At 36.7% G+C, this 23,057-nt stretch overlaps 1 protein-coding gene across 1 annotated transcript in view; it reads left to right on the top strand.

Moving 5' to 3' along the window:
* CFAP54 (cilia and flagella associated protein 54) overlaps window positions 1-23,057 on the top strand; it is a 303,235-nt gene that overhangs the window by 221,956 nt on the left and 58,222 nt on the right. The window contains exons 57-61 of the mRNA XM_004748490.3: window positions 4,013-4,168; window positions 5,709-5,814; window positions 6,976-7,069; window positions 13,346-13,444; window positions 13,973-14,114. Coding sequence (XP_004748547.1) covers window positions 4,013-4,168; window positions 5,709-5,814; window positions 6,976-7,069; window positions 13,346-13,444; window positions 13,973-14,114 — 597 coding nt within the window. The remainder of the gene's footprint in view (window positions 1-4,012; window positions 4,169-5,708; window positions 5,815-6,975; window positions 7,070-13,345; window positions 13,445-13,972; window positions 14,115-23,057) is intronic.

Genomic DNA, 23,057 nt, shown 5'->3' with positions numbered 1-23,057 from the left:
TCCTGCTATCAAGCATCCTTGTTAATGAGATTTAGGTTTAGAAGAAATTTAACTTTATTTACTTTTCCTTCTACCTCCACCTCCTTCCGTTTTTCATGGAGGGGAGGGTGACATTAGGCTTGAGAAACTGAGTTCTGTGTCTTTGGAAATTGGGCTATTGATAAGGTAACTTCTTTGTTGTAATCTCAAGGACATTTGCAAACCAAGGGAGACTCCTGTCTTGTAGGATTGTGATCTCAGCAAGTTAACTATTTATCATTTTATGGCAGTCAGGGGTGCCTGAGGAATGCTACACCTATGGAGGGGAGCGGATGAAGGGGGGGTGCAAGGCGCCAGCTTTTGCTTTGTCCTCAGCCAGCCTCCTGCTCCCTCATCACAAACTGTTCCAGAACCCATCCTCTGAACCTTTATTGGACTCCCTTATTGTCCGTTGCTGGGCTCTGACATGCTGAGCCACTATTTTTCTGCCCTAATCACCCTGGGGACAGGTATCAGACTCCTAGCAGAGCACACTGAAATTATTCAAACTCATTAATCCTAAACCTGTTTGGCAGGCTTACCGGAACCGAATCATCCCCTCCTACAAAATTCAGAATAAAGCTTCTGATCCACATTTTCCCCTTGCTCCCTCCACCTCCTGACTGACTTTTATGCTTTTCTATGTGGTGTAGTGTGCCCCATCCTCTGGGAAGTGTAACAGTCGTTTCAGTGGTGGTTGTCACTGGGCCTGTTCACCTCATCACACCCGAACATTAAAAAAACCTGCATTTTAAAACATTGCCCTTCACCTCCTGGGACCCATTTGCCTCCTGTACCAGGGGCTGCTCAGTTCAGGAGAGGCTGATGATTGGACCAGAACAGAAAAGAGGGGCAACAGAGGTGTGGTCAAACCATCGTCTGTCCAGAATCTTCTCCCTAATGTCCTTTCTGCTGCACATTCCCCTCATTATTATTGATCATTATTATTATAAGATTTTTCATCATCATCATCAGATAAGAATTTTGCTAATTTGGGTAAATGGCATCACCTCTATATTGTTGAAATTCGAGAGGCCTAGCTGACCTCTAGAATTCCTTCCAGCAATCTGATCGCTTGAGAGCTATTTTTGTGCATTTCTAGTCCACGATTTGTTATATTATCAGTATATTCAATTGCCACAAGAGCTTAAAATACAGATTGTGTTAAATTGTACAGATTGTGTTAAATCAAATGTATTCTCTGCCCTCATGACTCCCTAATCTTGAAGAAGTGTCACCACTCAGTGACAATAGTGCCACCGTTTTTTAGACTCACTTGAGGCAGAACAGCTTGCTTTCTGTTATATTATATTAAATACAGACTTAAAAAACAAAACCAAAAGCAGATTTTCTGTCAAAACAACATCAGTTTCACAACTTCTTTTTCACAGAGTTGATGTTTATTGGAAACAAGAGCACTTCAATATTATGAAGCATAAAATCATCTGATTTGATGCTTTCTCGACAGTTTTCCTTTATAGTGAGGCTATACATTGCATCACAAGAATATAGCCACGTAAATAATTGTTTTTTTCTTTATGAAAGCCTCTGACAGAAAAAGTCATCTTGAAATTGTTTTTATAAAACCCAAAATAAGCATCATGGTTATTTGAGATCATTTTCCCCCTTAATGACAAAACCTTGAGCTTTCCCATAATGAAAACATGGATTACTGATTGTATAATAGGTGTGAGAAAAGCTGCAAGAATGATGCTTGGGAGTGGGGATATAAGAGGGAGCCATCTCTGCCCTCAGAGAGCCTGTTATCAAGCTAAGGAAACAGAAAAAGAAAACTGTTGGTAATTTCTGTAACAGGTCTCTTCCTAATTTTCACAATAATCTAGAAGACAAATCTAGAAGTATTTTTAGTGTATATTAATACTTTATTATATATATAGTATATTTTTCCATATATCGTACCTATAAATATATACCTGCTTAAATTACATGAAGATACTTGATATTATTGTCTTATATTAATAAAAAGCTGTAGTATAATTTGAAACCAGAAGTGAGTCAGATAAAAATGGGAGCTATGTTGAAATATGAAGTTGTATTGGACGGACAATGTTAGCATATCCTTGCCTGGGATCTACTCACAATTGGTCACTGTTGGGATGAAGAACATGGACTCTGGAGAAAGATTTCTGGTCCATTTTCCTTGAGCAGTTCACTTTAACTCCTCTGGGCTTCAGTTTCCTCTCTCATAAAATGTGGTTCTCAAAAAAAAAAGCCAGTACCAATCTCACTGGCTTATTGTGGGATGAATGAGTGTGTACCTTGTTTGAAGGGCACCTACTTCGTGTTAACAGCATTGTAGGTACTAGCGATTCTCACTGCTCCAGGGATGACCTCCTTGCTCTCCTGGGAGCACCCTGGAAGCAAGGCTCAGTTTCTTCATCTCTATCTTCTCCACAGCATGCCACTAAACTGCCTTGTCCAGAGTCAAGGCTCTGTAACATCTCCCTGGATAAGAGCAAGAGAAAGAGGGAGAGGTACATTTTTCACACCATCTTTCCTTTCATTCCTCAACTAAAAATTTATCAAAAGTTCTTGGTTTCTTGAAAACTCTTTGCAGGGCATAGCATTTTGGAATTGAAACATTTCAGAACCCAAAGAGACCTTACATATTTTTTAGTTCTATTGCCTCATTTTTCAGAGGAAGACACTCAAGACCCAGAGGCATGTTGGGATTTGTTCAAGGCCTCAAATGACATGGTAGTGCTGGTGACCAGCTCAGACCCAGCACTTCAGCTGGGACCCAGTAGCTATATCAGTCTGCAAGCCTGCACTACCTTCCTGTTTATATTTCTCCACTGTGTTGTTCAACTTTCCTCTTGATGAGTATTTCCCCCACTGCCTTCTACTCTTTATCCCAACATTTTCCTTTTTTAAAATTACCGAAAGACAAGGTGATCATCAGTGGCCAGCCCCAGTGGCCAAATTCTCTAAGAAGCCTTCCCTAGCCTTTCTGGAGTCTTGCCGAAGGCCCCTGTAACCTGCTACCACATCGTCCTGTGCTTTCCCTGCCACACAGTTGAGCACACAGTATTTTAACTGCTGCTCAGGCCATTCTCATTCTCCATTGAACACTGAGCTCCACAGTCTAACTCTTGTCATTGTTTAGAGTGTGTTTCCTGGAGCCAGACTTGCCTCAGTTCTGATCACAGCCCAGCTACTTACTAGTCACATGAATTTGGACAAATTACTTAAACCTCACTGTACCACTGCTTTCTCCTCTGTAAAGGCAGTGTACTAATGAAATCCAGCCAGAGTTGGGAGGATTGCATGAGAAAATGTTTAAGTCCTTGGAGGGGTATCTGGATTGTAGGAAGCACTTAAGAAACATGAGCTCTTATTTTTCTCTTTTCTCATTTTTTCCCAATGCCTCCATATTATCCAGCACTCAGAAAATATATGCTAAATAGCTATCTGTCTGTCTGTCTGTCTGTGAGGGTACACAGATTAAATCTAATGCCTCTTCAACAATACAACAGTCCTTCATTATGTTAAGTGATGATGGGACCACACAAGAAGCCCTTATCCAAAAGCCTTCTGCCATCTAGTTGCAGTGACAAAATATGCATAGCGAGCAACCACTAATAGAGCTGAAAAGAAACAAAATTACTGCCTATTAATATATGCAAATTTTTATTGGGAACAATATAAAACTTAATAAAACTTCCAGATGTTTCCCTGCTAACAACCTCATCTTAGGAACACAGTTGTTTTGTAGAACATAATGAAATTTTAAGAACTGAAAGAGACTTGAGAAATTATCCTTCATTTTAAAAATGAGAAAACGTCAAAATTTATCAAAGATAAAGTTACATAGGGCTACTGTTGTAGTGCATTGAAATATTTGGGTGCTGAATTTTAAGAAAATATTTCTTAGATGCTAAAAAGCAAAGACTAGCAGAGTTCTTAATCAAACTGATGGTGAGAAAAGTCTGAGTAACTTGGAGGCTTATTATGAACAACCTATTCCTTATAGGACATACAGTGGCCAAACAAGTATATTATACCAGTAAAAAGAAGGATCCCTCAAAGTGGTTCCCTGCCCTTCATCTTTTTGAAATAGCACTGAAGCTCTGTCAGGTATCAGCAACAGAAGAACATGAGGTGGAAGCTGAAATTCTTTTTCAGAAAGGTAAGATGTACTTGGGGTCACAACTATGATAACGTTAATGGAGGGGCGCCTGGGTGACTCAGTGGGTTGAAGCCGCTGCCTTTGGCTTGGGTTATGATCCCAGAGTCCTGGGATTGAGCCCCGCATTGGGCTCTCTGCTCCGTGGAGAGCCTGCTTCCTCCTCTCTCTCTGCCCGCCTCTCTGCTTACTTGTGATCTCTCTCTGTCAAATAAATAAATAAAATCTTTTAAAAAAAAGTTTATGGAATTTTTTTCCTATTAGTGATAGATTTCTTGAAAACCTGGTCAGTGACTATAAAAATTACAGGTTTTACACAGGGCTTAGTGATGCAAAGACATTGATACCCCTGCCAGACTCAGTTTGGGATAAAGAGAACACTGCTTATTTTAAGTTTATATCAAGAAAGGGAAAAAAGTACTGCTTCTTAGTTTCTTTTATAATTATAACTGACCCTCAGGCAAAATTTCATTTTTGACTCAAAAATGTCCTCGTCAGCCATTTAGCTACAAATAATGTTTCTTAAATAATGCGGGAAGACATCTTTTATGCATAATTTCATTCCTTAGGTAGGCATTTTAGTTAATTTCTATAAAAGATACATACCCATTTAAATTAAATAGCTATATTTATAAGTTACGTACAATACATGTTTGTATAATATGGTCATATAATTTTACTGTGGCTGTTTTAGCCATGAGAAGAGTGATGATGATGATTGCTATCATTTGTTGATCATCAATTAGATGAAAGGCACTGTAGTTGTCAGTGTTTAACATCTCATATTGCTAATTCTTACAATAGCTCTACAAGATAGGCATGGCTAATCCTAGTTGACAGCTGAGGAAAATGAGGTACAGTCTGGCTGCGTAACTTTCTCTAGGTCAGCAGCTTCTAAGTGATAGTAGCCAGATGTGAACTTAACAGCGGGAGGCTCTGTGCCCTTTGTGCAGCCCTTCACATGCTGCATGAAAATTGGGAATCTATTTCATATTGATAAAAGATTTCCTTTTCTTGCCCTTCTGGCTACAGAAGTGCCATTCCAGTGAAGGCTGTGGCTCACCATTAGGTCTGAGAGCTGTGTGAGCCCTAAAGCATTTGCATCATTTGCGATTGTTTTCAAGTGTTTGTTGACTTTTGGGGCTTTATTTTAACAGAGTTGTTTTCTGTGATATCTGCAATACTAGACAGAGGAAAGAGGACATGGATGTAGACAAATGGAATGAGCCCTATAGAGGAAAGGAAAGTACAAAGGAAGGAAGTAGAAAAATAAGATGGTAAGAACATTTGTGTCTGGAAAGCCAAAGGAGGCTTTGACTCAGTGTTTCTCACTAAAGGCAGAGTGAGGCTGGAGGCTCCTGGGGAAGGAAGCAAAGGATCTTTCACTATTAGCTGACCTTACCGCGAAAACAACAGACAGATGGGCTAAAAGGACAGCACGTCCAATTTTCTGAAGTTCCAGCATGAAATATTTATTCTGAAGTTCTAAATGATAGAAAAAGGAAAAACCATTTATATATATATATATATTTTATTCTTTCAGGCAAAATAGAACGTCAAATATTGATGGAAGAGAAATCTCCAAGCTCACAACTTGGGAGTTTATTTGAAGCTATACAGCTAAGCTTGAGAAATGATCAAAACTCAGGGTAAAAAGAAAATCTTTCCATTATTATAACTATATGTGTTTTGATTTAAGCCCTATGTTTTCGTAGTACATTGAACATTCAAGGCTGGCATGCCTGGGAGACCCCCTTCCCACCACAGGGCTCATTCACTGGGGTTCTTTGTCCAGCAGGTTTACTGACTTCCTTTTCAAGATCGTTGACCTTGGCTCTGACCAAGGCTTGTTTTTACAGTGATGGTTGATGATGGCAGTTATCACGGTGGCATACTAGACTGTGAATTTACTTCTAGTCTTTACTCACACTGATCTCCTGTCTATCCCAGGATTCTAGCAGCCTCCCATGGATGTGAAATTGTATCTAGAAAGGATTTGTGTGGATGTTCACTCTGTCAGCAGGACCAGGGCTGGCCAACTGAATTCTATATAAAAATCATCTTAAGAATGGGTATATGGGTGCCTGGGTGGCTCAGTGGGATAAAGCCTCTGCCTTCAGCCCAGGTTGTGATCTCAGGGTCCTGGGATCGAGCCCCTCATTGGCTCTCTGCTCAATGGGGAGCCTGCTTCCCTTCCTCTCTCTCTACCAGCCTCTCTGCCTACTTGTGATCTCTGTCAAATAAATAAAAAAAAAAAAAAAAGAAAGAAAGAAAGTGAGACTATGAGATTGTTACATGATACTTTAAAAAAAAAAAAAGAATGGGTATATGCCAGTATTATTACAACTACGCTGATTTAAATGGCCCCAACTGACAGATTGGATAGTGAATACACAGACCTAATCCGTACCAAATCACTGCTTTCTGCATGACTCTGTGTGTCTTTCCACTTTAGTGTAGGAGGATAGAAAGAGAGGTCTGGTTTGCAAGGCAGGTTCCTTAAGACCTGATTTTCACTTATTTAGTGCTTTGTGTGCTTGACTATTCTAGAATGGTCTTGATGCTGGGCTTCAGAGAGTGTTGCCAGCACAGGACAAGGTTGTATGTCTCTTTAATAGCTTTCAATTTCACTAGGGAGGATGGTATTGGTGTCTATGCCAACAGCACTATGAAAAGAAGGTATGAGTCTGGGGGACAGGTACTAGTTTTGTCTATTTTTACCTTTCATTAGCTCAGAAATTGTAGAAAATGATGCAAAATGATTATGAATGGTGAAGCTATTTAATAAGTACAATGTTATATCATTTTAGGTTGATAAGAGACTCCTACTTAGAAATGGCCCTATTTTTTTTACATATGAGGAAGCCAAAAGCCAAAATTTCAGCATCACCATTAACACTTACGGTAATAAACTAATAAACTATTTTATTGTATATCTTAAGTTAATTGCCTTTGAACCTGCTATTTTGGTAACTCTGTGCTAGACCTAATGAGACTGATTTTCCTGTATGACTTGGAGAAATTAATTCGCTGCTTTATAGTCACACTCATGTTTAAATACTTCTTTGGATACTTTATATAAGGCTCTGGAAATAGAGTCCATGTGGACATTTTTACCTGTTAAAATGTTATACATGAAATATAGGTATGTGTAAATACTCTAAGTTATTCATATTAATCAGGAAATTATAAGAAATGATATATTGGTTAAGCAAATGAACCAAGATTTTCATCAAGGATATGATGTACAAACAGATAATGTTTTGAAAGACTCATTTATTCATCACATACCTACTGAATATCTACTGTGACCCAGACAATATTCTGGAAGGTTATAAAGCAGTGATTAAGACAAACTTAGTCCTTGTTCTCATGGGGCTTACCTTTTAGTAGAGGGAAACAGACAATAAACCAGTAAAGGAAGAAGCAAGAGGAAGAAAGGTGGGAAGGAGGGAGGAAGGGAGGGGAGAGAAGGAAGGGGGGATGACTTAGGTGGTGAAATTGGGGATTAGGAAAGAACATGGGTCGGTGGGACTGTGAATGACTCTGTTGGGAAACATAAGGTTCAAGGTGGGATTTGTTGGATGAGGAGATTTGCAGAGGCATGTCATTGGCATCATTCATCTATTTAGAGCAGTCCTTCCAAACTGAGGGGCAGAAGCACCTCTGGGGATCCTGTGAAAATACAGAACCCAATTTGGTATGTTGAGGTTGAGGTCTTGAGGTTTGATATTTCTAGGGAACTCCAGGTTAATACTGCTACTGCTGGTCTGGGAGCCACACTTGAATTCTAGGGACCTAGACTGAGGGAGATCCTGTGGGCAGGATGTGGGTGCATTGGAGATAGATGAGCCCAATAAATCGTAGTTTTTACTTTTTAAATATCAGTAGGCTTTTTATATTTCATCACAATTAAGTAATCCTTTGACCCAGCAAGAGATTTTTTCAGAAAGTTTTGGTATCAAATCTCTAATTTTTGAGACAGCATAGATGTGATTTAAACCTTTGGGCCAACAGGCTTTTAGTTAGTTGAATTATTCACATGGTAGCCACTTAGGTAGATATAGCAGCTATTATTTTATTTTTTTTTTTTTATCAAAATGATTACACAGAAAAGTTACTTTTTATGGTGTGGTAAACATGTTTATTTCTAGTAAGAGAAAATGAAAACCTTTGTTTCTATGGCAAGTAGCAATGCAAATTGATAGGACACTAGGATAATAATATATTAACTTTTTGGCCTTTACTAGAAGTATTCATACTTAAGAACTTGAATAAGGTAGAATTTGAATGAAAAAATAATTCCATATAATATCACATTATTTTTGTATGATGTAATATAAATATTTTAGCAAGTCATACAATTAATAGAAACACAGAAAACAGCCAAAGACAAATAAGAATTATGCAGACACATTCAACCATTGAAATTATAACATTAGAAGTTTGTCCTAATAAAGGCATGCTTTATAAATACTTTAAAAAAAAAACACTATTGCTTCACTTTTAAGGAGAGTTCACAGACCAAAGTGACCAGAGCTCTGGTTTGGGTTTGAATCCTAGCTTCATGACATACCAGCGGGGTTATTGGGGCCCTTCTAAGCCTAGTTTCCTCATCTGTGAGGTGGAGATGAGGATATTGACCTCTTAGAGTAGGAGAATTAGACAAGATAATGGGCATGGCACATAATAAGTACTCAAAAAAGAAGTGTACTGTTTTCTATCAATGTGTGACTTTGGCTAAACATTCACATTTTATCTTTCTAGAGTCTTTTGTGCATAGTAGGTGTTCAATAATTATTTTTTTTAGTTAAATGGAATTGACTATTTCATGAACATGTATTCATTCATTAACCAAATACTTATTGAGTGCCTAATGTATGCCAGGCATGTTACTCTCTTTCCCTAAGAAGCACAGACGAGCAAGGGAGAGAAATAATTATATCAAAATCCAATGAGGACTATAATCAAGTTATGTCAAAGTAGAGAAGTGGAACAAAGTGGGAACTAATTCTGCTTTGGGGGAATACTGGAGAAAGCTTCACAGATGAGATAAATTCTGAGGAATGACTAGATGTTTTCCAAGCAGGGGGAAAATAGTCCAAAGAAAGAGATTAGCAAGCACACATATTAAAAATAGATTTATTGAGGTACAATTTGCATGCATGAAATTAAACTATTTAAAGAGCACAGTTCACAGATGTTTGCTAACTTACAGAGCTGTGGAGCTAGCATCACCATCCAGTTTTAGAACACTCCCGTATTCCAAGAGGATCCCTAGTGCCCATTCGCAATCATTTCCATTTCTACCCCTAGCCCCAAGCAACCACTAATTTGTTTTTTTACCTCCATAGATTGGCCTTTTCTGGGTATTTCCTATAATTGAATTTCATATAAATGGAATCATATGTAGTCTTCTGTGCTTGCTCTTCACTTAGTGTTGTTCTTGAGGTTCACTTATGTTGTAACATGTAACAGAAGTTTGTTCCTTTTTATTGCTGAATAAAAACGTAGTCCTTTATGGGGAGATGGAGAGGAGAAGAGAGTTGAGGGAAATTGGAAGGGGGGAGGAACCATGAGAGACTATGGACTCAGAAAAACAATCTGAGGGTTTTGAAGGGGCAGGGGGTGGGAGGTTGGGGGAGCCAGGTGGTGGGTATTACGGAGGGCACGTATTGCATGGGAGAACTGGGTATAATGCATAAACAGTGAATTCTGTTACACTGAAAAGAAATTTAAAAAAAATGGAAAAAAAATGTAGTCCTTTTTTTTCAGATATACAGTATTTTTTTTTTTTTACCCATTCAGTAGTTGATGGATGGATATGTGAATTGCTTCCACTTTTTGGATATTTTGGTTAATACAGCTTTGAACATTTATATGCAAGTTTTTAAGTATATGTTTTCAGTTCTCTTGGGTGTATATCTAAGAATGGGATTGCTGGATCATATGCTAACTCTATGTTTAACCTTTTGATGATCTGTCAGATTGTTTTCCAAAGTGCCTGTACTGTTTTATATTCCTTTGAGCAGTGAATAAGAGTTTCAGTTTCTCCACAGCCTGGCCATCACTTGTTATTATCTCTATCATTGATTGTAGCCATCCTAGTTGTTACAAAATGTATCTCATTGTAGCTATGGTGTGCACTTCCCAGCTGTCCAATGATACTGTGATTTTTTCATGTGCTTACTGATCATTTCTGTATCATCTTTGGGGAAATGTTTATTGAGATCTTTTGCCCATAACCTAAACTGTTTTTTTTTAATCACAAGATTTTTAAAATGTATATTCAAGATTCAAGTACTTTATCAGACATTTGATTTGCAAATATATCCTCCAGTTGATGGCTTGTCCTTTCATGTTGTTAAGAGTGTCTTTGGAGACAAAGTTTTAAATTTTAATGAATTCCAGTTTATCATTTTTCTTCTTTTATATATCGTGCTTTTGTTGCATGTCTAAGAATTCTTTGTCTAACCCCAGGTGTTGAAGCTTTTCTTCTGTTTTCCTTTAAAAGTTTTAAAGTTGTAGCTTTTATGTTTATGTATGATCCATTTTGAATTAATATTTGTGTAAAGTGTGCAAAGATCTAAATTCTTTTTTTGCATGTAGCATCCAGTTTTCCCAATACCAGTTGTTCAATAGATTGTCTTTTCTTCATTGAATTGCCTTGGTCCACCATTGTCAAAAATTAATTGATCATAAATGTAAATGTTTATTCCTAGATTCCCAATCCTACTCCATTGATCTACAAGTCTACCTTAATAGGAATTTCCACCCTCTTGGTTATTGTAGCTTTCAGTTAGCTTTGAAATTGGAAAGTACATGTTTTCCAACTATGTTCTTTCTTTCCAAAATCATTTTAGCTACTTTGAGTCCTTTGCATTTTCATGTACATTTTAGTAGCTGCTTGTCAATTACTGCAAAAAATGAACAGAATTTTGATAGGGATTGTGTTAAATCTGTAAATCAATTTGGGGACAATAGCCATCTTAACAATATTGAATCTTCCAAATATGAGCTGTCCCTTCATTTATTTAGATATGAATGTCTCTCATTAATGCTCTTTACTTTTCAGTGTACAAATTTTGTACATTTTTGTTAAACCTATTTCTATTGTGAGTGGAATATTTTCTTCATTTTCAGATCACTTACTGATGATATGTAGAAATACAATTGATTTATGAATATTGAGTTTTGTGTCCTACAGTCTTGTTATGTACATTTATTAATTCTAGAGTTGTGTGTATGTGTGTGTCTTGGGATTTCCTAAATATAGGATCATGTCTTCTGCAAACAAATACAATTTTACCTCCTTATTTATGATCTAGATTCATTTTCCTCTTTTTCTTGTTTGTTTGCATAAGCTAGAATCTCATATGCAGTGTTAAACACCTTCTCCATCTTAAAAAAAAAATACCCTTTATGTTCTTCTGTCTACATTTTTCCTTTCTGAACTCAAGCCCAACCTTCTTAATAAGGCCCCCCTCTCAATTCAAAGTGAGCTTTCTTTTTTAAATGTCTGTGTCACTAATTGTTCTTACATTATAATTATTTAATATTATTATGTATCCTTCATTTAATATCTGTTAGCCTTGTTTCCAGAATTTAAGTAAATTTCCCAAACTTACATAGCCAGTAAGCTGGTAAGGGTTACTAAGTGGTTTTATTCTGGCTAATGACTAGGGTCTTCCTATCTTGGGACAGGGCTGTGTTGTGTAAGTTCTCCAGACTTCTCTGGGTTTCATCTACCTCCAACCCATCTTAGCACTTGATGTAGGCCAGGCCACATTTGCACATTGTATTCCCTGCTCTGGCATCAGCATTATTTATTGACTTTCTTTTTCCTGGGGAGTCTTGTAGCTAGAAGTAAAAGAAGGGTATCTTTTGTTATTGTTAGTGTTATTCTGCAGTCTTGTTGAAGATCAAAGAATTGGCCAAAATATGAACATCAAAAAATTAGAACCAAGCAGTCTAATTGAGTAGTTTTATCCAGATTAGTGAAATCTTAAGAACTGACTATTAATTCTTATTTTAGTTATCTTTAAAAATGTAAAATAGGCAAGTACTATGTTACTAGTGGAGTTTCTTTCTGTTATCTTTTGTAGCATTGATTTTTTTTAATGTTTCCTGGTGGTGGGTATTGCATGGAGCACTGGGTGTGGTGCATAAACAATGAATCTTGGAACACTGAAAAAAAATCCATGTAAAATGCTCAGTGAAGTGCATGATACAAAGTGCTAATTCAGTGACACTGATTAGTCACTCATATTATCATTTTTGATTTGTATTGATAATCAATAAATATATGTTAACTGAAAAAAAACTGAACACACACACACAAAACTGAACACACACACAGTAAAAATTATCTCCATTCATTGTTGCTCTTGCTATTCTGTGGAACTTTAAAATTACATTGTCCCTTTAACACTTCCCCAGTTAAAAGGATGACAGCAAATACCTGTCAAAAATCTTTACATAATGTTCTTATTTCTGACATCCTTACACATGATATATTCAACTTATAAATCCTCCGTTGAAATGGCAAATATCATTTTAAGTAAGTACTTTTCTTAAAATGCCATTTGTATTTATTTTATCGTTACTCAAATAATGCAAGCTCATCATAAAAAATTAGAAAAGATCATAAAGATAATCACCTTTAAAACCCAGGGTAATGGGGCGCCTGGGTGGCTCAGTGGGTTAAAGTCTCTGCCTTCGGCTCGGGTCATGATCCCAGGGTCCTGGGATCAAGCCCCATGTCGGGGCTCTCTGCTCAGTGGGGAGCCTGCTTCCCTTCCTCTCTCTGTCTGTCTCTCTGTCTACTTGTAATCGCTGTCTGTCAGATAAATAAATAAATTCTTTAAAAAAAAAAAACCCAGGGTAACCACTGTTAATAATTTTCTTTGCTTGTATGTACAGGGAGTATATGCGTGTACTTGTCTTTTTAAAAATGGGATCATACTTTGCATACTATTTTATAACCTCCACTTTCATTTCTCCCATACACTTTCAACATCTTTTCATGTAGATACATATACATTATTGTTTTTTAATATTATTATTATTAATGGCTACATAGTGTTCCACTGATGTGTCATTTTCAGAGGATGAGAAAATTTATCATGAAACTTCATGATATATTTATCTTTATCATAGTACATGTGCTATATTTTTAAGGCTTCTACCAGAAGGCATAGTTCTATTGAGGAACCAATGGTGAATAAATTTGAAATATACAGTTCACTGGCCTGGATTGTGATAAGAGCTGCTGCCCAGGTTGGTGTGATTTTTATTTGATCTTTCTCTTTACTGTTCAGACTGTATCCTCTACCTGCCAGCTGTTAGGGCAGCACCATGTATCTCTATGAGAGAAAGGAAAATTCACATTCTTTTGGATTTATGTTGATGATATTTTTAGGAAGATTAGAAATGCTCCTTATATACATAATGTTTTTAATCTTTATTATCCAGGCCTGGCTTTGTTTGTTTCAGCTTTCCTTTAGTGGACATATTGGCAAATACATATGTGCACATTTTGACGTTTTGGCAAATATCTGTCATAGCTAGGGGAGAGAGCCTATTTAAAGTGGCTCATACATTAATTAAATTGTCAACAGTAATGATATTTTTGACAATGATGTATACTACGTGTTGGGGATCATGTGTTGTTTTCCAGATTATTTTTTCTTCCAATGTATATTGAATATTGTTTTATGAGTTTACTTTTTCAGATTATTTACCTAATGGATAATCTGTGAATCATAAAGCTTATATTTATGGATTCTAATTATGCATTAATTTTAGGTCAGTGAAGCTGTGTTGGAAATGAATCTACTTATTGGAAAGAAGAATGCTAGAACTGATAAAGTTAGCCAAGGGGCATTACCAAACATCCCAGAATTTGCCACCGTGGATCTTCTGTCTTCATACACAGATTATTTGCTTGGTATGTTTGAAATGTCTAGGCATTTTATAAAAACCTGATATATTTAATGTTTAATCGACTTGCAAAGTTTTAATTGTGGTGATTTGTTGGATTTTAGCATAGAGAGGATAATGGTGTGAAGAACCTTAGGGAGAGGTTAAGGTTCTTAGGGCCTAGCTTCCAAAACAAAGGGGTGTCATTTCATTGTATGTATGTACAAGTTATTCAGTCAGCTCCTGCGTTTCAGATGCAGGGCTTGGTGACAAATGGTGTTCCCTTCTGTCTGCTTCTTTTTCAGTTCACATGTCAAATGAGGCCTTTGGAAAATATTTACTTGTGGGTCCTTTCCTGATCCTTTAAACTGTGTCCTTGCTCGTGTACTCTCATGTAGTTCTCTGTGCTTTTTCTTATATTTTAAATGTGTGCACGTGTGTGTATGGCTATGTACACCGGTGTACATATTTGAGCTCCTTCTCTCATTAAACTTTCGTCAGCTTCATGAGGGAAGGGACTTTATTTTGTTTGCTGCCCTAACCACAGAAAATCATACATTACTTGCACATTACAAGCATTCTTATTTGTTAAGTGAATTAATGAATGAGAGGTTAGAATTTAAACTCGACCTCACTGCTGCTTACTTTTTCTCATTTAGAACTCCTTTGTTAGTAAAATATAATCTAAACCTCTAAGTCAGATGAGCATAACATATTTAACATTCATTTATGTGTTTGTCCATTCATTCATTTGAAAAATGTTTATTGAGTACTCTTATGTACTGAACACTTGGATGGATTCTAAGAAGTAAGGTGCTAGAGTCTTGCTTCCAGACTGACATTTCAGTAACAAGCATAATTAATTTTCCTTGGCAGTAGGTGAAGCATTGAGCCAAAGGGAATGAAGAGTGGTCCTTGAACCTGGTGGGAGTGAGGGTTGTCTTTCTGAAGCCTCTGAGAACATATCTATAGGCATCAGCTTGACTCTGCTGAAGTGTTAAGTCAACTTTAGCCAAAGGGTTAGTGTCTGAAACCATCCCCTTCTTTGGCTTTCTTTCTTTCCAGCCTAAAAATGGAGCCAGAGATTAAACCATTAGATGGACTTTTTATGCCAAGTTGTCATTTTCTTATTTTATTGCTTTGATGCCCGGTGGGATTTTGCTTCATCAATTACATCTAAAATTCTGTATTAATCAGTTTTTACCAAAATTATGCCATATATCAAACAGCCCTAAAACTTAGTAGCTTAAAACAAGAATTCGTTCTTTGGCTTGTCTCATGTATTCAGCTTTAGTCTGTCAGTTGAGCTTGGGTGTAGTCCATGTACATTTATTATGAAGCCCCAGCTGAAGAGGCAGTGGCTATTTGGGACATGCTCTTCTCATGCTGTACACCAGAGCAAAAGGGCCTAGCTAGATCATGGAAGCACACACAAGGGCTCTCTCCACACCACATCCCATTGATCGTAACAAAACAGATGGCCAAGTCCAACATCAGTGAGGAACAAATATCTACTCTATCCATAGAGGAGGAGAGGGGCAAGAATGTTTGCTGAACGATAATCCAGACTACCATACATGACAAATTCAATCTGTGGCTGGTAGCCACCTAAAAGGAATTCTGAGTCACTGCGTGGAAAGACAGGAAAAGGTGTTCCAGTGATCTGCTAATGTTGTCACCCTGGGGCACATGCCCTGAGGAACAGCATCCCCTCTCCAAATGATCTGAGTTGATCCAGGTGAGCAAATAGTCTTCATCTTAGCTATGCTTAATGCTACAGTGTCTGCTTTCTTTGCCTGCTTTGGTGGTTTTAATAGCATATTCTGATTTTCAGTTTCTATTTTATACCATAAGCACTCCTTTACTGTTTTACCAAAATACTAAATTGAAATGACCGAATTTTGGAGTCCAATCTATTTTGCATTTTACTTTGCCTTAAGGATAATAGTTTTGCACTACAGTATTTTCCTAGCAGACTGATAATTAATTCATGTTGATGGTTTCCCTTATTTCAGTATTTGGGTTGGAAGGAGGTACTGAATTCCCTCCTGACTGCTACAAATACCCAGAGGGCAAGGAGGTTCATATTATAAGGAATTGCTAAAGGGCAACAGGAGCAAATAAAACTCGTTCGATTTTCCTTACATTAGCATAAATTAGCATGCAGGAGAAAACCTCCTCAGTAATCTCACCCATACTAACATTGATCTATACATGAGGTAGTGATCGATAGGCATTGTTACTGTATGCAGAGCACTGTACCAGATATTTATGTCCTGAGGGAAGGAGTAGTCATGGAACGCATCAACAAAGTGAGTCCTACCTTCCATGAGCCTCTAGTCATTGACAATCAGAACAGGCATACACCTTGAAATTATATAAATGTGTCTTTTAAGAGGACCATATTCATGGAGGCAGATTAAAGTGAAGCTAGACACAGGCAGGATGAGCAGGTGAGTTAATTAGGAAGATTTTCTTCTGGAAGAAGTATACTGTAGTGCAGGTGTAAATAGATCAGAGACATGGGTTGCAGAGTGGAAAGAAAGCACATTTTCCCAACAGAGTATTGATAATCAGAGAAGCATGATGACAGAATAGACTAGTCATGTCTGTGTGCCAGAGAGCTACCGTATGATATCTGTAGGACAATAAGGGAATTGAGTTATTCAGCTGGTCAGATTTATTGAGGTTTCCTCTCCATTGTCTTGTGGAAATAGAGACCCTGAAATGATGGTACTGTCAGTATAGGAACATATTTAGGTTCAGTGCCAAAAAGATTTATTCACTGCCTACTTTGACCATACTTGTATTAAAATATACTTATCTTTTTGTCTTGATTTTCTTGGGGCTTTGGTAAAAAATTCAGCTAGGATAAAAATTGTTAAATTTTACAAGACACTTTGAATTAAAAGTAACATTTAAGATTAATGGTCCTGGATGCAGCCTCTCACAACTACATACACTTGGTATATAGAAAAACATAAATATGTCATGCTAAAAGCTAATGTTGGTGAACCTATTGTCAGAATATAAAAAGAGATCTGTAGAGCAGAACTAAGGATCACAACTGACCTTTAATATATGCTCTGCCACTTGAAAGAGAAAAACTTCCAGCCTAAAAAAAATCTGATTTATTCTTTCCTTACTGCCTTGCCCCTGGTTCAGGGACATGGGATCAATCCCAACTAAAAACTGGGATGCTATTCCTCTACTACTATGTTGATTTCTTCTATTCCTCTAAGACACAACCATCCATAGGGGGAGAACTAGGGGAACACATCTGCAATCCCAAATTATTACACAACTTACAGATGGTAATGGAGATAAATCATTTATGCTAATAGCAGTGATGTGTGTGTGCGTGCGTTTGTGTGCACATGCTCTCTATAAGTTTAGAGAATAAGCAGTTGAGACAATTGGGGTATGATGACAACCATCCTCAGTGAAGCAGAGCTGTTCTGGTCCAACACCTGTAAGATTCTAGAAATTTCACTGAGAGTTCTTCACTTTGATCACTTAAATCTGAGAAGGAACAGTCTCATAACCAAGTGGAGCATACATTCTCCACCCTCTATTATCGGACACTAGGTGTGGAAATGTTCTTTATTCTAGACAGAGTCAACAATGAAAAATAAGAAGAAACAGATGCAATGGAATGCAGTCTTGCAGAGGAAGATTGACACTGCAGGGAAACAAAGGAAGTGTAACAAAATTGTTTGGAACTCTCAGCAAGGCCCAAACAATCAAAGACTGACATAACCATAGAAAGCCATAATGCAGCGAGTGCTAGATAATAGCGGGACCAGTGGCCTGGTGCTATGTGTTAGTGCTCTCTTATGTGATTTCATTTATTCTTTAGGAAAATTCCATGAGAGTATCATTATGCACATATAGTAAATGAAGAAAGGTCCTCAGAGAGGTTATGTAACTAGGATGATTTTCTACTGCTGATACAAACCCTGATCTATCCCATTCTAAAAGCTGTGCCCTTGATCACTGTGTTGGGTATCATAGGAAAGTATTGTCAGAAAATCAAAGGACACAATAAATGCATCACCCTTTTGGATTGAGCTGACATGAAAGATGCTTTTGCCCTCCCAAATCCAAACAAGGTTGGGTAAAACAGAACCAAAATTGTTTTAACTTACAGCTGAGCATGAAATCAGGAAAAGAAAATCTTAAGTTACCAAAATAAAATGAGGGATCATAAGCAAGGGCTGAAGGTGAGGACCTCATTGAAGAGGGAACAGCTGGGGCAGGGACTTTGAATGCCTGGTCAAAGAGGGCACCTGGAAAGAGGGCCATTAGGTAGGGAAGGTCCGAACCCAGGTAACTACGTGGAGCTGAGGTGCAGAGTGGACTTGTCTACGAACTGAGGACTGGAAACATAATGCCTACTGGCTTGAGTAGATACAGAGAAACATGTCAAGTTCCCAGTCAGGGCCAAAAATGAGCCACTTGGGAGAAGTCAGAACACCACGTGAGATGCTAAGGTTGATATTCTCACCACCTGAAAAATGAAGGGAAATTTAAATATTGTCCCAGAACCATGAAACTCATGCATCTCTGGCTGTGGCTGGAGGGAAACCTTTTCATGGGATATACCTCCCATAAAAGTTCTGAAGATAAACATATAGTGCAGATTATACCTGGACAAATTCCAGCATTCCCTTTTGGGTTGTAAAGCCAAAATAATTGTAAGCACTCAATCAGAAAAAGTAGCCTTTCTATAAGCAAAGAAAATTTGAACTGATATTAATTTTCTCCAGTGACGTTAAAGACCAGACAACGTTGGTCAAATACAAAAGAGGCTCCTTGTTTTCTTTTAACTTAGTTCAATTTTTTACATAGGTAATTTATTGTCAAGAAGCAAAACTCCCAAGGGGCATCTGGGTGGCTCAGTAGATTAAATGTCCAACTCTTGTTTTCAGCTTGGGCCAGGATCTCAGTCTCCTGGGATTGAACCTCATGTCAGACTCTATGCTCAATGCAGAATCTGCTTCAGATTCTCTCTCCTTCTCCCTTCCCTGCTCTCTCTCTCCTTTCTTTTTCAAATAAATAAATAAATAAAATCTTTTAAAAATAAAAATAAATAAATAAATGATTTTAAAAATTTATTTATAATTTAAAAAAAATTTCTGTTATAAAAGGGCATGGAGAGAAAGTCTTCCTTCTACCTTCTCTGCAAGTAGCTGAGTTCTCTGCAGAGGCGGTTGGCGTCATTGCATTCTTGTCCTATTCCTGCTATAAGACAACCACAATTTAGGGACTTAAAACGACACAAGATCTATCTTTAGTTCGGGAGGTCAGAAGTCTGAAATAGGTCTCACTGGGCTAAAATAAAGGTGTGGGCAAGCTATATCCCTCTGGAGGCCTTAGGGGAGAATCTGTTTTGGCCGGAATGCTGGCTTATATGATAGTAGATTCACGAATATTGCCTTTTGTTTGTTTACATTGTCCTAGTACACATTTGCCCATTCTTTTGTTTTCAACCTTTCTAAATCATCTTATTTTAAATATGCCCCTTAAATAGAACACAGAGTTGGGTTTTCTTTGATTTAGAACTTGATAGTATTTTTCTTTTGGGTAGTAGGGAATTTTAGCTAATTTAAATTAATTGACATGAAAGGTATGTTTGGCATTATTTTGTATCATTTTATAATATGCATATAGTAAATTAAGAGTCAAAACAATAAAATGAGATAATTTCAGGGGAAAAATAAACTATTAGTCAACTTATTTAGGAAAATTAATTACAGTAAAAAAGAATAAATGATGAGGAAGGAAGTCACTGAGTTTTCTTTCTGTTTAACTTAAAGCAAATAAATTTTTAAAACTTTGTGAAATGTATAATTTTGGAGAAAAATATAATTTACCCAAATTTACTTCAAAATACATTATATAAAAAATTAGGCAAATCTATTATTATAGAAGAAACAAAGTTACATGAGAAATTAAAATTAAAGTTTATTAACTAATTTTCAAAGAACAGGAATAAATCCATTAGAAGTTAGCATGAGTGACACTAAAAATCTCTTTAATGTCTGGTTTAATAATAGAGCTGGACGCTCACACCAACTTCTGTAGTCAGCCTGCGACGACATAATGTTTTAGTCAAAATATGTGAAGAAAATCCAGCTTGACACAGATAGGTAGATAGAAAGTGGAGGACTGTTTAAAGAGCCTTTTCAGATGATTGTGAGTATTCTTTGGTACCAAACCAACACCAGGTATATGGTAGTTCCTTAGTTCCAGTGTAGACTATGAAACAGTATCATTGAACTTTTTGTACTGTTACATTATAATACGTCAGCCTTTCAGTCTGAGTGGATCTTTTACTCATACATGATTTTGTAATATCATGCATCAGATATTTGGAAAATCGTGACTCTCTGGGTTTTGCAGGACTTACAGATGTTTGTATAATTCACTGGACAATTTTTAAAAAACAAAAATTTTAAAATACCACCACCATTCTTCTTATCAGAAAGTATTGAGATGCCCATGGTGGCATATACAAATTTTCTAAAAATTTTAAATTTTTTCTTAAAAATTTGAATTTTATCATTGGCAGTAAATATCGTCAGTTATTTTCCTTGAAGGTCCACTACTTTATGGAAGGTGTTTGCCGCACAACTAAGTATGGACAACACTTAGTCTGTCTTCTCAGTAGTTCTTTTATGTAAAAATGGTGTTCCATGGTGGGGGGGGGATCAGTGCATTCCATTTGCAGTTTAATTACAGAAGTGCTTTTCCTTAAGACAGCCATTGTGTATTTCAGTATGCAGCAGAAATGTTTTTTTAATTTAAATTCAAGTCAGTTAACCTGTAGTAGTATTTGTTTCATGAGTAGAATGTAGTGATTCATCACTTACATAAACACCCAGGTGCCCTCCTCAATGCCCATCACCCATTTAACCCATCCCTCCTCTTTCCTCTACCTCCCCTCCAGCAACCCTCAGTTTGTTCTCTATAGTTAAGAGTTTCTTTTGGTTTGCCTCCCTCTCTGTTTTTATCTTATTTTATTTTTCCTTCTTTCTTGAATTCTACATATGAATGAAATCATATGATATTTATCATATGGTATGATTTACTTTCTCTGACTGACTTATTCCACTTAACATAATGTACTCTAGTTCCACCCAGGTTGCTGCAAATGGCAAGATTATATTCTTGCCCTTTCTTTTTGATGGCTGAGCGAAAACATTTTATGTGTTCTTCCCATTTCATCATACAAATTACGAAAAAAGATGTGTACTTGAGGGTCAGTAGTTAATAGCTTTAATTTTTCTGCTTTTCAGGGACATTCTTAAGTGAAACTGTCATTTTTATTTATTTATATTTTTTAATTTATTCATTTTACTATGAGTGCATTGCAGTGAAGAATGCAAGAAGTACTAGTACAGTTTGATGTCACTGCCTTCCTAGGGGAAGGCACCACAGTTTATCATTCCCTTTGCACCATCAATGTACATGTCAACACACTAATTCCAGGATAAACCACTGAATTCAGAAAGATTATTCAACATTTTGCATATTTCACTTGTTTTCTTGCTCATCATTCACAAACAAGGAGATCTTTCAGTAGTTGGTGCTGGTATTATTAGACAAATCCAAGCAAAACTGCATGACCAACAATGTCCACAGATATGAGCATTTGTAAGGCAAAAGTGCAACTCTGCGGATGTGTTACTGAGGCTTCATGTTTGCAGCTACATCTCGAATTCAACAAGTTATTTTATTATTGGAAAATGCTACAATTTTGTTTACTGATTTTTCAACCAGTGCAAGTTATTGCAAACAGGACACTGAGGTCTTAGTCTTCAGGATATGTATTCAGCAATGTTAACTTATTAGTTTCTAGGCTTTTGTGTGCATTTCTCCAGCCAACACAATATGATAACCTACTCTATATGATGCTTCACTGACTTTTTCATTTATAGTTTGAAAAGCTGTAACAGAATTTCTTTTTCTTTAAAGAGCTCATCACATACATGTTCAAAATGTGTATGTATTTCTTTTTTTTTAAACTCTGAGCAATTGGTGTTAAGATACCTCAACTGAACTGCCACCATAACTGTTTTAAAAATGTGCAACTCACCATTGCCCTTTCTTTTTGAGATTTACATCTGAATAGTATACTCTGCCTCCTTTGTATCCTCTACGTGAGGACAACCACTTTGGACACAATGCCGTGCATCTTGTGGTTTGGGATTTTAGCTCATTCCTGGTTTATTGAAAATATAATTTGCATTTTATTTGTTTTTTTGTGTTGCTTTGGGATGATTTCCAGGAGAAGACAACATGCCAATTCTATATGGACAACTTTGCCAATTCTATATGGACAACACAATAAAATAAAAAATATTTTATCATGTTGTAACATAAATATGGAAAAATCACACAAATAGTGAAAATATAGTTTCATTCAATATCATAAAGGAAATGCCCATATAACCATCATGGGTAAAAAATAAAATAAATCCAGTACCCTACAAGTCTATATCATGCCCACTTCCACTGCCAACCAACCCCCCTTTTACCCCAGCCTTATTGAAATATAATTGATGTATAACATTTTGTAAGTTTAAGGTGTAAAATGCAATGATTTATACATGTATACATTGCAGAATAATTACCACAATAAAGTTAGTCAACACATCCTAACATCCCTACTTTCTGATTTCTAACACATATATTTTGCCAGCTTTTGATTTTTGTATAAGTGAAATTATAGTCTATATTCTTTTGTATCTGTCTTTGTTTGTTCAACACTATGTTTGTGTAGTTCACTCTTTGATGGACATAATAACAACTTACTAGCCATTCTACTGTTGATAAATATTTGGGGGTTATCAGGAATGATGGTTCTATGAATATACTTGTATATTAGTTTTTGTGCACAAACATACACATTTTTTAGAAGATTTTATTTATTTATTTGACAGAGATCACAAGTAGGTAGAGGCAG

This window comes from Mustela putorius, unplaced genomic scaffold (genome assembly GCF_011764305.1).
Source record: "Mustela putorius furo isolate JIRA1106 unplaced genomic scaffold, ASM1176430v1.1 tig00000788_pilon_pilon_pilon, whole genome shotgun sequence".
NCBI classification, from domain to species: domain Eukaryota; kingdom Metazoa; phylum Chordata; class Mammalia; order Carnivora; family Mustelidae; genus Mustela; species Mustela putorius.
The sequence above is the reverse complement of the archived record's forward strand: the minus strand, read 5'-3'. Positions and strand labels throughout refer to the sequence as shown.